We start from the raw sequence: 13,389 nt of genomic DNA, 5'->3' as shown, positions 1-13,389 counted from the left end.
GCTAATGCTAAGGAGAGAAAGGGAGTGCAGATCGGAGTGGGGAGCATGCAAGTGCTGGAGGGGGAAGAGGAAGGTGAGGAAGAAGGCCCTTGGGCTAGGCGAGTGCTAAGAGGAGGCCATGTGGACAAGTGCCAGGGGAATGTGAAGAGTGCAGGGGAAATGGGTCCACATGGTGAGTGCGAGCACGGGGCTGTATGGGTGCAAGGGGTGCAGGCCCAACCAGGCTACTGTAGGAGGAGGGAGCCTGGTATGCCAAGTGTAGGTCAGAGAGAGTGTCGGAGGAGACCGAGGTGCTGGGGTAGACTGGGCGAGGATGACCTGTGCCCTGTAGAATGGGAAGGAACAAGGCAGCCAGTCAACGCGGCAGAGTGGTACATTAGCAGAGGGGGGGGGGGGTAGAAGAGAAAAGGAGGGTCTTTAGTAGCTTCCAGAACTTAAGGCGATCTGGCTCAAGTCTGAGAAGGGCAGGGACGCCATTCAGAGAGCGACTCCTGGGGAAGAGAGATCTACCCCCCCATTCTGGTTGAAAAAGCATCTGATCTGCAGAGAGTTGCAGCTAGAAGACCAAAGGGCTTTAGCAGGGAGGTATTTGGGGAGAGCGAATTGGATGTAGTGGGACCCAAGCCCCAAAAGTCCTTGTAGATGATGCAGAGGGATTTGAACTTGATCCACACACGGAGCAGCCGGGTGACAGTGGAGTGATTTTAGGGCTGGTAGGTGCGGTCCCTGGGCTTGAGGCCAAGGATAAGTCTCAGTCATATTCTGGATTAGTTGAACAGGGCGAAAGGAGGATTCAGGCCGATTGAGGAAGAGGCTGTTGCAGTAGTCCAGTGTAGAGAGGACCAGAGCTCTGGAGACATTGAGTTTCTGGGGGAAGGTGAGGAAAGGGAGAATTCCTCTGAGGTGCAGTTAAAAATGGGCCTTCTTGGCAAGGTGTGTGGTGTGAGGAGAGAAGAGGAGAGAGGGAAGTCGAAGATGGCACCAAGACTTTTTGCCTCACAGGAGGGTGAGATGAGGGGGCCCAATGATGGTGGCCAGAGAGTAGGAGGAAACATTCACCCCATCTCTCTTTTATTGTACTATTCCTAAATCCTGAAGTGAATGGTATTCAATCGACTCACTCAGTTCCTTGATACTCACAACCTCTCGGACCTTCTTAAGTATGGCTTCTGACATCTGCATTCTACTGAGATAGCTCTCCTCAATGTCAGCAACTTCCACTTGCCATGCACATTTTCATCTATTCTTATTCTTCTCAACCTTTCTGCTGCCTTCGATACTGTTGATCATTCTGAACTTCTCTCTACATTATCTTTCCTTGACATTCAAGATAAGGCCCTCTCTTGGTTTGCTTCATGCCTTGCCCCCAGACACTTTCAGCTGTCCTGGAACAGCATGTCACTCTCTATACTTCAGCTCTTCATACCTTGATCTCCACTCACGGCTTCTCCTATCAACCCTTCACTAATGACACTCCAATCTTTTCCTTTCACGCCTTATCCGACAAGCTCTTGTCAGAAATTTCGAACTGTCTCTCTGCCATCAAATATTGGCTGGCGTCTCACTAGGTCATGCTCAATTCATACAAAACTCCGTTCCCTTCTTCCCAGCCAAACAGGCTATCTCTTCCTCGCCGCCTCTTCTCTTACCTCCCAACTACTTTCCTTACTCTGCTTCTGTTCGTAACCTTGGTGTCATCTTCCATCCATCACACAACTTCTCGCTCTTCATCTCCAAATCTGCCACTGCAACCAGAATCAACCTCCTCAAAATCAGAACAATCTGTCCTCTTCTCCATTACAATACTGCTAAACGGCTAATGCCCTTTCCAGATCGGACTACTGTGCCAGTTTCCTCTATGGCCTTCCCAACTGTGCTTTTTTTTTACCTCTGGACAAAGTCCTCAATCTCGCGGTCCACACACTTTTCAACTTTTGTGCTTTAGCTCGACCACCTCTGGCCGTTGCCAGATTGGCTGGATATCTATGAAAGAGAGAGAGGAGTATAAACGTATCTTCAAAACTATCCATGGACTTGTGCCACCCACCCGATCACCTCGTCTCACCCCTTACTCTCCTCCTTGCTCGTTAAGACCATCCTAGCTCACCTCCTTGCCACTACTCATGCCCCCTGTACTCCCTTTTGTTTCTGCTCTCTCCTCCCTCCCCTATTCTGGAATATTCTTCCTCTCACTCTCTATACTACTCCAGTTCTGCCATATTTAAATCTAACCTCAAAGCTCTCCTTTTTTGTTCGGAAGAACCTGTTTGATAGCCCTTTATGCTACTGCATCACCAAGTTTTTCTCTCTCCCTACCCTTCACGGTAAACGCTACAACACTTTTTTTCATCCTTCATTCAACACTTTCTTCACCATCCCATTCTTATGTCATTCTGTCCCACCCTCGCCCCTGGGTTATGTTTCCACCTTACCCTGCAATATCTGGTCATCAAGTCACTTTCTCGAACCCCATTTTAAAAGACCCATGTACTCCGCTCTGGTATCAATGGTAAACTCTAAAGCATTTTTGTGTCAGAAATGCATTGCTTTCCCTATGATGTTTTAAAATGAATAAATAAAGGATTCATTGCATCTGCCAGCTTGCCATGCACTGCCTCCCTCCTGGCCACTCTCTGCTCAATGGAAGTCGCTGATCGTTCAAGGGCTAGACCGACAAGGCTCTACATACCCCCACCCTTGCATAGAGGCACTCTCCCCTAATGAACACCTTCAGCTTCCCATTCTGTATGTCTATTCACAGTTGAACCCCAATTGTCATCCAAGAGTTGCTGGATTTGTTCCCCAGAGAGGCCTTACATGCAGTGTCTGTCAGTATACTATTATCAAATTTCCATCCAAGGATGGGTGATCTGCAGCCCCTTTGCGGGATCCCTAAGAGAAAAGGCACATGATCAGACTGTCCTGTCCAGGGACTCTGTAGTCTCAATTATTTCTCCCTCTCCCCACAAAGGCGTAGTCTATTTGTGAGTAGGAGTCATGTACCGCCGAGTAGTATGAGGAACTGTGTTCCTCGCCATGTTTCATATGCCATACATCACACAAGCACAAGTTTTGTTTTATTTTAACCAAACTTCCGGCAAAGGGCCCTGTTTTGCGCCAAATCTCCACTCCTCATCAATACACGGAGAGGGCAGGAGCATGTCTTCCCCCTCTCCTGAGGATCTGATGCTGCAGGAGTAGCCCCCAATCCCTCCAGACGCCAGCCACAATAATACAGCGCTTCCGACACGGCGCTCTAACTGGTTTGGAACCCTGATGACACCTGATTCCTAATGCACGTTTCACTGTGTGCATTTATTTCCTGCTTCCCGAGCAATTGCGGTGAAATACCATTTTGAAATGGCCGCCCACAACACCTAAGTACGAATCACGTTGCCCAGCAACGTTTGTGTACTTAATTACACGTTTCCGCCGGCAGGTTGAAGGAGCCGGCATCAGCCCTTCCGGTGAAGGGCTGTAGCAAAGGGCCATGTTTTGCGCCTGTTCTGCACGTGGGAGCGTGGCATGGCTACTGTCACGAGGTTCAAAGACTAAAGGTACGTGGTTACCCAAACCTCCAACATTCCTAAAAGCACCGGAGGAACAGCCCTCACCATGCATCCATGGAACTTACTCTGAAACACCATATGGCACACCCTTGCTTAGCCTCTGGCCACTCCTCCCTCGTTACTCTGCCATGGGCTGTCTTAAAGCCAGTCATGCTGTTACGCTATTAGCCGCGTAGCAATTGCTTTATTCATGCCATTGTATATGACTTTTATTTTATTTTGCTGTGCATATGACGACTGCACTACGATTGCAAATGGATTGGTTTTACATTCACTAGCCTAAGTGACACACCACTACTGGCTTCCCACCCTATTGCTTTTTAAAATGGTGTAAATACATCCACACTATTTTTCCATACTTAAGAAGCGACTACCAAACCTCCGTACTGTCCAACACCATTCCGCGCATTTGCGCCCCCTCGTTTGTTTGCAAACTAACTGGAACGTCATTAGTTGCTCCTGATTTGTAGCTACTACAATGTTCACAAGTTAAATACGATGCTAGTGCATTTCAACATGCTATATATTGCTTAATGTAAACTTTACTATGATCAAATGTTTAACTTCTGGTTTTGCTGCCCACTTCCATTAGCCTATACTATACTATTGCGCATTCCCTATGACTAATGGTTTACACAACTAGCCTTTATGATCAATTGTTCTATAAACTGTCCGATGATCAATTGCTAGCACTTGCCGCCCACATGCACTAGCATGCACTAGACCACTGCCCATTGCTTTAGGACCAATTACTCAAACTAGCTTAAGAACTAACTGCTGACATTCGCTGCTCACTGCCTCTAGCTCAACCAGCCGATTGCCCTTTGTCCTGTTTCTGCCACTAACATAAGCTTTGTACCAGCCCAACACACACTTGTGGGCTAGACCTGCCCTTTGCTTCTAACCCTACTTAGCCCGACTATTGAAACGTGCAGCCCACCTCCTACATGTGCAGCGCATTAGAATAATTTATACCCACATTAGCCTATCCACCACCGCAAGTACAACAGTCCACACTACAGGACGGACCCCTCACCCCTAGGCTCAACCATGCTTAACATAGCTATGCTAGGTTGGCTATTAATCATAATATTCCCTTTCTGCATCGTTCAAGACAGCACGCCATGTACAGGCAGCCACTACCTTGCGCTCATAAATGGTCTATCCAGACTAGCATGCCCTAGACACCACCCCATACCTTGCCCAACACCGTTCTTGCCCTCCACTCCACCATTCCCTGTTATCCATTACAACGATCATAGCCCTAGCCTAACATCTAGCAGCTATACTCAAGAGCACATCCTTACGGATCACAAAGTAGACCCCTCTCTCAACACTACCTTAACATCAAGTGCCAAAACCAACCCTATTGAAGGCCTTGATAGGATCCACTACCTAAGATCCCGGACCAAACTACTACACCACGGCCATACTCATATTCCGATGACCCCTAACCCACCTAAACCTGCTGACCCCCTGTACAAAAAAAGTACAAACCTCCCACAAAGCCATTTTCCATAAGCACCCCCAATGCCTCCCAACCTCAGTCACCCATGATCGCCACCATAGAAGCCAAGCCATTCACCTGCTTCAAAGGCGCTCTCATCAATGCCCGATCTCGAGGAGCTCATGCTATCGAAATCCATTACCTAATTACTGAACAAAACCTTTATCTATTAGTAATTACAGAATCCTGGCTTCATCAAGCTTCTGGACCTCTTAGCTCTTGCCATCCCTCCCAACTATACTATCCTTGGGACCGACAGAACCCACACCACAGTAGGTAGTGTAGCCATCATAGCAAAGACAAACTACAATTAAGAACATGCTCTATCGAAGACATCTCAGGGTACAAACTTTTGCTAAGTAAACTGGCCATAAACGGTAAAACCACAATCAATATTGTTGTGATTTACAGAACTCCTTGTTCTAACGGTCACCCTGAAATAGACATTCCTTTACTTCTAGCACCACTCATCAAACCCAATACAAAATGTATTATCCTTAGAGACCTGAATCTAGGCTTCAACGACGACCAAGACCACAAAGCCGAAGCCCTACATTCAGCACTCATTGAAATGAAATTCACCCAACTGATTAATGCTCCTACGCATATCGAGGGTAGAACATTTTATTGGATACCCTCACTCAATACTAGACTCTCCGTCGATACTATTACCCCTCTCAACTGGACAGACCACCACTGCATATATTTCACCCTCTTGAGTGATGAACCTAGCCCTCCCAAGACTAATGCAGTTGACACCTATGAAGCTAGAAACCCCTGCAAACTCACTGCTGAGCACTTTGACCCCATCCTTAACAAAGCACTAGAAATGAACCCAATCACCAGCAAGGACCCTAACACCCTTGCCGACTACTATCAAAAATGCCTCCCCCTTACCATCAACGAAGTAGCACCAATAACAACCAACCACGTCAAACTGACAAAAAGACACATTTCTGGTTCAATGAAAAATGAGTCCTGCTTAGAAGAGAAAAACGTGCCCTTGAACACGCCCATAATAAACATCCTATCTCTGACTCTGCCAACGCATACAAGGAGGCCAACAAAACCTACAAAACAGCCATCATCACCCATAACGCCAATGCCTATAACAAACACATCAGCAATGCCTCATCGGATTCTAAAGAACTCTTCTCAATCCTTAGAGAAAAAGAGAACCCAACCCCAGCTACGACCTCGGCCGATTGCAGTAAGGAATGGTGCACCACCATCCAAAATGCCCTAGCTGCCAAAATTGCACTGCTACAAAACAAAATAACCACCAAAAGACATGCATTAACAAATAAAAACACAATAATCACCAACCCCTGCATTACCTCTGAAATGATTCCTAACACTCTATTCCACTTTGCCCCAGTCACCGAAGAACTAGTACTGGATACCATATCTAAGCTTAAAGCCTCCAATTGCAAAGGTTATAACGTCCCAGCAAAAATAATTAGAGCATGTGCCTCCACCCTCACCCCCACCATCACCAACTTTGTTAGCGCTTCTTTCAACACTAACACAGTCCCAGCTAGTATCAAAGAAGCCTGGGTCACCCCTCTTCTAAGAAAAAAACATCATTGGATCCCACTGTGCCTACCAATTATCGCCCAATAACAACGGTTCCGTTCTTACTTTAAATCATCGACAAAATAGCATACACTCAAACCCAAACTCACCTTGGAAAAAAACAGCTACTTGGAACCAGACAATCTGGCTTTAGACCTAGTCATAGCATGGTAACGGCCCTCCTGGATCTTAACATCCAGATGGACACTATCAGATATCAAGGGAAACTCTGTATACTTTTGCTCTTAGACCTATCTGCAGCATTTGATCTTGTGGATCACAATAAACGGTGTCATTCTCTAGCTATCGACTTCAATTTCTCCAAAGATGCCACTAAGTGGGTGAAATCCTTCCTAGTGGAACGGCCTTCTAGAGTCTCTATAAGCAAAGAACTTGCTGATCCCATCCCATTCCCTATAGGGGTTCTCCAAGCATCATGCCTCTTTACAATGCCTACACGAAAATTCTCTTCTCAGCATTAGATGATATGGGTGTCATCTGCACGAACTTTGCAGATGACACCCAGATCCTAATACTTCTAACAGGCAACTATGATCAGGACACAGCAACCATAAACAAAATTTACGCCATTATCGAAAATTGGATGGCGTTAAATAGTCTCTGCCTTAACGATAAGAAGACAGAACTTCTCATCGTGGGATCTCAACCCAAAATAGCCGTTCTCCACCCAGACTACTCCTCTATTAATATAGACGGTACATTGATCCCAGTGCTCAAGCAAGTAAAAACACTAGGTGTATATGTAGATGCCAACCTTACCATAACCAAACACATTAGTACCCTCTCTTCATCGACGGCGTATACCAAATGAATCTCGTTAATCAGACAATACCGGACTCCGACCAATTTCCTCACACTGGCTAGGGCCCTGGTGCTATCCAAGCTGGATTACTGTAATGTACTCCTACTAGGCACCTCCAACACCAATCTCAGCAAACTGCAACTTATGCAAAATAAAGTCCTACGAGCCGCTCTAGGTATAAAAAAATTTGAACACATCTCCCAGATTAAAAAAGATGCTTGCTGGCTTCCTATCAAAGCCAGAATCATCTTCAAAACTCTCTGCATTACGCATAAATGCCTTACCAAAAAAGCCCCGATCTATCTCAATAATGCAATACAGAAAAAAGAAGCTACCAGATCACTTAGATCCAACGACAATCGACTCCCAGTTATCCCCGTTACAAAAGCACCAGAGCAGGTGGCAGTAGCTTCCATGTCCTCGCACCTAGACACTTTAATTCCCTCCCCATCAGCATCAAAAAAGAGACCTCTTTCACATGATTTAAAACACTACTAAAAACCTGGCTATTTAACCAATATTAGTAACATATCCTTCTACTGGACCTGCAAATACAATCCGAGTGTTTTATCATTGCCTGTAAATAACCTATGTATCTGTTCCATGTACATGTAAAACAAATTACTAAGCTGTCTGTAACCACGCCATGATACCCAAGGGTCTGGGCGTGTCACAAATGTAAAAAATAAATAAATAAAAATAAACCAGTGTCTTAGACGCTGTTTCCAAGGGTCATACCTTCGTACTTCTGGTCTCCAGTTTATTGAGCACACATTTGTAATCCTCCATCCATAGCGCCCAGTCCACCCAATATTCAGTGATCAAATCCTGCATTTTCTGAAATAATTCAGTCTGTTACACATTGGGAACTTGAGTGCCTAACGGCAATATGGAGTGTGGAGTGTCTCGGCAGACTTCCCACAATACCCATGTACCTCCCCTCTGCATCCACCAACGATTGCCTGATCGTAAATCCAGAGGAGTCCCAAACCCTCACACGTACCCCTCTAGTATAGGAAGAAGAGGAGGTCCCAATAACTTGCCCTCTCCCTTCGTCCCTAGCTTCCCCATTCCCTGGGCATTGAGGCGGGTCTCGGTCCACTCTGACTAAACATGAATGTATTTTACTCCTTTATTGGATGTGTATTCCTCGGACATTCAAACTAAGTACATGTGGAGCAGCCATGAAAGTAGCACGGATGAAATATAATGGCACCATGAGAGGTCACCATCATTCATAGATGTGTCAGTAACACCCTCTTGCCACGCCACTGGATACATCGGACATATTACGGTCCCAATAGATAGCCACTTCAGCAACCAGCCCATCCATTTCGCTTAACCTCCTCCTGTCCCACATATTGCTCAGCTCCTAAGGACTGCGGAGCTTCCCTCTTGACCTGCGCTGTGCCACTAGAACTCAATCTCTACTCCAATGTGAGGGTTCCCTCTGTGTTCATGCGTACCCTCCATCTGGCACATCAGAGGGTGTTCTGCTCGGGTGAAGGTCACACAGGACTGGCCAGTTATTTTCCTGGATCTACTTCTAGCCCCCACTCCACCCGATGGCCTGACCTCCAGTCTGTCCCAAACCTCATTTGGCTGTGTAAAAAGAAAGCGTCACACAGCCAGCACTTTTAATTTGTCTTGTTAAAACACCATGTATTTATGGCTGAGCTCCCTCCTCACTGAATAGTATGATTTGCGCTGCTTCTTCACTCTTCACCTCTTAAGTGAAGTCTGGGAAGACCATGGTTTTCGAGGTCTCCACATTTTAGGTTGAGCAGGATTGCATCCCTGTCACGGAAACAAAGCAGTTTTGCCACAATGGCCCTCAGGGGCATGCCCAACGGAGGTCTCCTATCAGGAACCCTATGCTTCCTCTCATTTGAGAACCACCTCAATAGGCTCTTAATCTTCAGTGTCCACAATGAGTTTCTCCAGAAATGGCTCCCTACTAGGACCTTCTTCACTTACCGCCAACCCGATAATCCTAATGTTCCTCCTCGACCCTCTCCTGCACAAATCTCATTGCTGCAGTTAAAGCATTGAGCCTGGCCTGGAGCACCATCCCTGTCCTCCACTACTGCCAGTCTCCTTAGCTCCACTACAGCCGCTGTCTGTGCCTCTCCGACCAACACCTCCAAACCTCACAATTTGTCTCCTGCCTCCAATCATCATGCAGTCAAAGGTCCCCCAGCTGGCTTCCCCTACCATCTTAGTCCACTTGAGAGTCAGGGGAGAGCACACTTTCACCACTCAGCCCTCTGATCCCTCCGCCGCAGGTGGCCACCTCCCGGAGCAGGTGCACAGCCTGTCAGCCCACTGTCCTTGATGCTTGGTCAGCGGTCGGCTCACCTAGGGGTGAACTGCCCTTTCCATCCCGTGCCACCGCACCACTGGTATTGACTGTGCTCCAGGCTAGAGTGCAGGGCACTGCTTGCAGGTCCACCGTCCGAGTGGCCCACTTGGTGCCCCTGTGTCATCAACTCGACTTCTCCTTTCCTCCCGCAACCCTGACCTGCCACTTGATCCACCAGCTGGGCGCTCGCAGATTCCACAGCCTCTCTGCTGCAGACTGGGCCCAGGTCGAACTGCTCTGGTCTTTCTCCTCTGCCTTGCCCACGTGGACCTCTTCCTTCAGCTCCACTCAGCAGTCTGAAGAATGGTGATTGCACGGGCGTCCCCACCAAGCCTCGGGATATGATGTTGGGACCGTCCTGCACCTATTCTACCATGAAGGTATTTCAGGATATCGCAGGATGTCGGTGGGATTACATGGCTGGCATCTTGGGGCTCACACAGGGGCAGCCATTTTGATCAGGCTCCTCAAGCACCCCTTAGTCACTGTAAGTACTGTTTGTGTGCCATGCTCCCAAAGCCCAAACTCTGGAAAGAAAGTGAACTTGCACAGAGAGTGAACGTGTAGGGTAAAAACATGACTGGCGGAGGGAGTAAGTGGGTAGAGGGACAAACGGAAGGTGATCCAAATACACAGTGAGGCATTAAGAGTGAGACAAATGGCGACCTCTGGAAATGAAAGGCAGAGACCGAGTTACATTAATAGAATTGCTTTTGGGGAGAATTGGCATAGCATCAGTACAAGAGCAATTTTATTTTTACCTTACCCGTGCTGAAATCCGGCCCACTTAATGCCTAGATTGGAGAGTATCTGCCTTTTCTCCATATTTAAATCGCTGGTGCAGAAGTGCTACTTTTCCTTTATTGGGGGAGAGCAGATTTCTCTAAATTAAGAACCATACACTCCTCCCGTGTCAAAATGGCCCACAGAGTGTTTTTAACGTAATGTTGCATATATTGTAAATTTGAGGAGCACAGATTTGGTCCGCATCACAGATGAAGACCTTCAGGTTTTCCGAGACCCGAGTTTTGTGGCCAGCAAGGTTGGCTCAGCCCTTCATCCTTCTGAGGTCAATAAATTGAACACCATGAAATTGGGTAATAATAAACTTGCAGCACTTGGAAGTTGCAGAAGTCTGGAATTAAACCTAACCCTCAATAAATGAACAATGGGGTTGGAGTTGTGTTGCAGGGCCTCACGTTATAAGTCATTGGTTCTTAATCCAGGCTGGTCCATAAAGGTGCAGATCTTCACCACATTCTTGTCTCCTCAGGTGGATGATTATGAGGTGGTGTGCAAAGAGGACCTCGGGCAGCTTCACTTCGTGCAGCTGGAGAAGCAGCGGTTCTGGGTGGAGGATAACTGGTTCTGCCGACATGTAAGCGTGGAGTGTCCCAACGGGCAGACCTTCCACTTTCCATGCCAAAGCTGGTTCATCGGAGATGTCGTCATATCCATCCCTGAAGGCTCTGGTAGGCATCCCTCACCTATAAATAGTTGAAATAACCGTGTGTGTGTGTGTGTGTGTGTGAGTGAGAGAGGGACAGACACTCCGTAGAGAGCCAGGAGAAAGTTTAGATTTCTCTAATTTTTGGTATTCTCATTTTTAGGTTTTTGCTCACGTGTTTAGCATCAACTAGGGGCTCGCCCGGCTGCTTTGATCGCCTGTCTGATAATGAACTGGTTACTTGGCTACCCTCTGAACCATGGGCCGAGGTCCCTGCCCTCCCAGCTGCACACCTGCACTGCCTCCTGGCAACCCTGCACTTGGGGCTGTATCTGTAGCCCTACAGTTTTCCTACCTGCACTATTACTTGTTTTGCACTTAACCTTGCGCTGCCACCTGCTGGCCGTACTTCTTGTTTCTTGATGTTCAGATCATATGTCCTGTACTTGCTCCCCCGCCCTCCTTCCCTTAGCACTTTTCCCCTTTCCTCTTCCCTGCACTTGCACAATTTCAATGTCACTGGGCCTAGTAAGATCGTTGTCTTGTCCCCCCCTTGGTCCCCTCCCGTTGCACCGTCACGCTTTGAAACACTTGTGTATGGGTGCGCTATAAATAAAGGGCCCAATTCATAGAATTATTTTGTGCCAAAAATGGGGCACTTGCATGCAAAACACGCGCAGGAGCCAGTTTGTCGATTCATGCAACACAATGCGTGGGGCTTACCTAGGACTTGCGCTGAATCCATGCTGTTCCAACACGTCACTGCAACACCACAAACACCTTGCGCAAGACTCCCAGCGAAGGGGTGCACCGTCCTGCGCAGTTACTCAAAAAGGGGGTGGAACACGTGGAATGGGGACAACAAGCGTAAATGTGGGCGTTACGTGGGAAGTACCACAGTAAAATACTTGCAACGGCAACATGCGCGCTAACCACACGTATTCATGGAAACTAACAGGGCTCACTGGCACGCAGAAAAAAACGCGTAAATACGTCCGCCATGAGAAAGCTGGCATTAGCGTCACTGCGCACCAAAACGATGCATAAAAAGTGTGCACCAAAATCAAACGCGCGTATACTGCTACGATGAATGTTCAATTTCTTGCAGCAGTCTTCGTGGGACACCGCAGGAGTAGGAGGCTAGCCAGGGCCCACATTATATTTACCCAGGACCAGCCTTTTTGGGATGCCTGATGACCAGGTCTATGACACGTATAGGTTTCCACCTCGTATATTAGACCTGGTCACAGGGTGGGAAGATACCCTCACATGACCCACCCTGTGCTCCCAAGCACTGAGCCCCTTCGAAAAGGTGCTCAATGTACTACATTTCTTGGCCAGTGGGTCATTTCAGTGGACAACTGCCATAGTCTGGGGTATTTCACAGGCCACACAGTCAGGCTGCCTACACCGGGTGTTGACAATCATGACTGCACGCCCCTCAGTCCGCAGGCACATATACATGACCAGAACACCCGCAGAAAGGCAGGCCGTGGTCCAGGACCTTTACGGGGTGGCGCACTTCCCTAAAGAGCTTGGTTCCATTGATTGCACCCATGTGGCCCTTCCTCCACCTAGGGCCACAGAGCACATCTATCGCAATCGCAAGCACTGGCATTCCATCAGTGTGCAGGTTGTATGTGATGCCAAGGGAATCATTACCTCTGTATATGCTAACTATCCAGGGTTCACCCATGATAGTTTCATATGCAGAATGTCGCCCCTACACCGGGCCATGAAAGCTGGGAGGCATGGCAACACATGGCTCATTGGTGAGTACAAATTGCCCTGCAAATGCATGCATGTCACACACAAAACCAAACCACTGACAGTGTCACCTCTACAGGGGACAGTGCCTAACTTCTGAGCACCTACATGACGCCAATACGGAACCGCACCACACCACCCCAGGTAAGATACAACGCAGCCCATATTGCAACTTGGGCCAGAGTGGAGCGCACATTTGGAGTGCTCAAGTCACGCTTCCGCAACCACTCTGGTGGTGAGCTACTATATGCACCACCAGTAGTGTGCAGGATTATTGTGGCAGCATGTATCCTGCACAATGTTGCAACACGGCATGGCGTACCAGTGGACATGGTGGTG

General features: G+C 47.7%; 1 protein-coding gene across 1 annotated transcript in view; it reads left to right on the top strand.

The window, feature by feature from the left end:
• The window catches only part of LOC138568813 (polyunsaturated fatty acid lipoxygenase ALOX12-like), a 265,719-nt gene that overhangs the window by 32,820 nt on the left and 219,510 nt on the right, over positions 1-13,389 (top strand). Inside the window, exon 2 of the mRNA XM_069646585.1 lies at positions 11,110-11,308. Coding sequence (XP_069502686.1) covers positions 11,110-11,308 — 199 coding nt within the window. The remainder of the gene's footprint in view (positions 1-11,109; positions 11,309-13,389) is intronic.

Source organism: Ambystoma mexicanum, chromosome 1p (assembly GCF_040938575.1).
Source record: "Ambystoma mexicanum isolate Mex_15411 chromosome 1p, UKY_AmexF1_1, whole genome shotgun sequence".
Taxonomy (NCBI): Eukaryota; Metazoa; Chordata; class Amphibia; order Caudata; family Ambystomatidae; genus Ambystoma; species Ambystoma mexicanum.
This window is presented reverse-complemented; position numbering and strand designations above follow the sequence as displayed.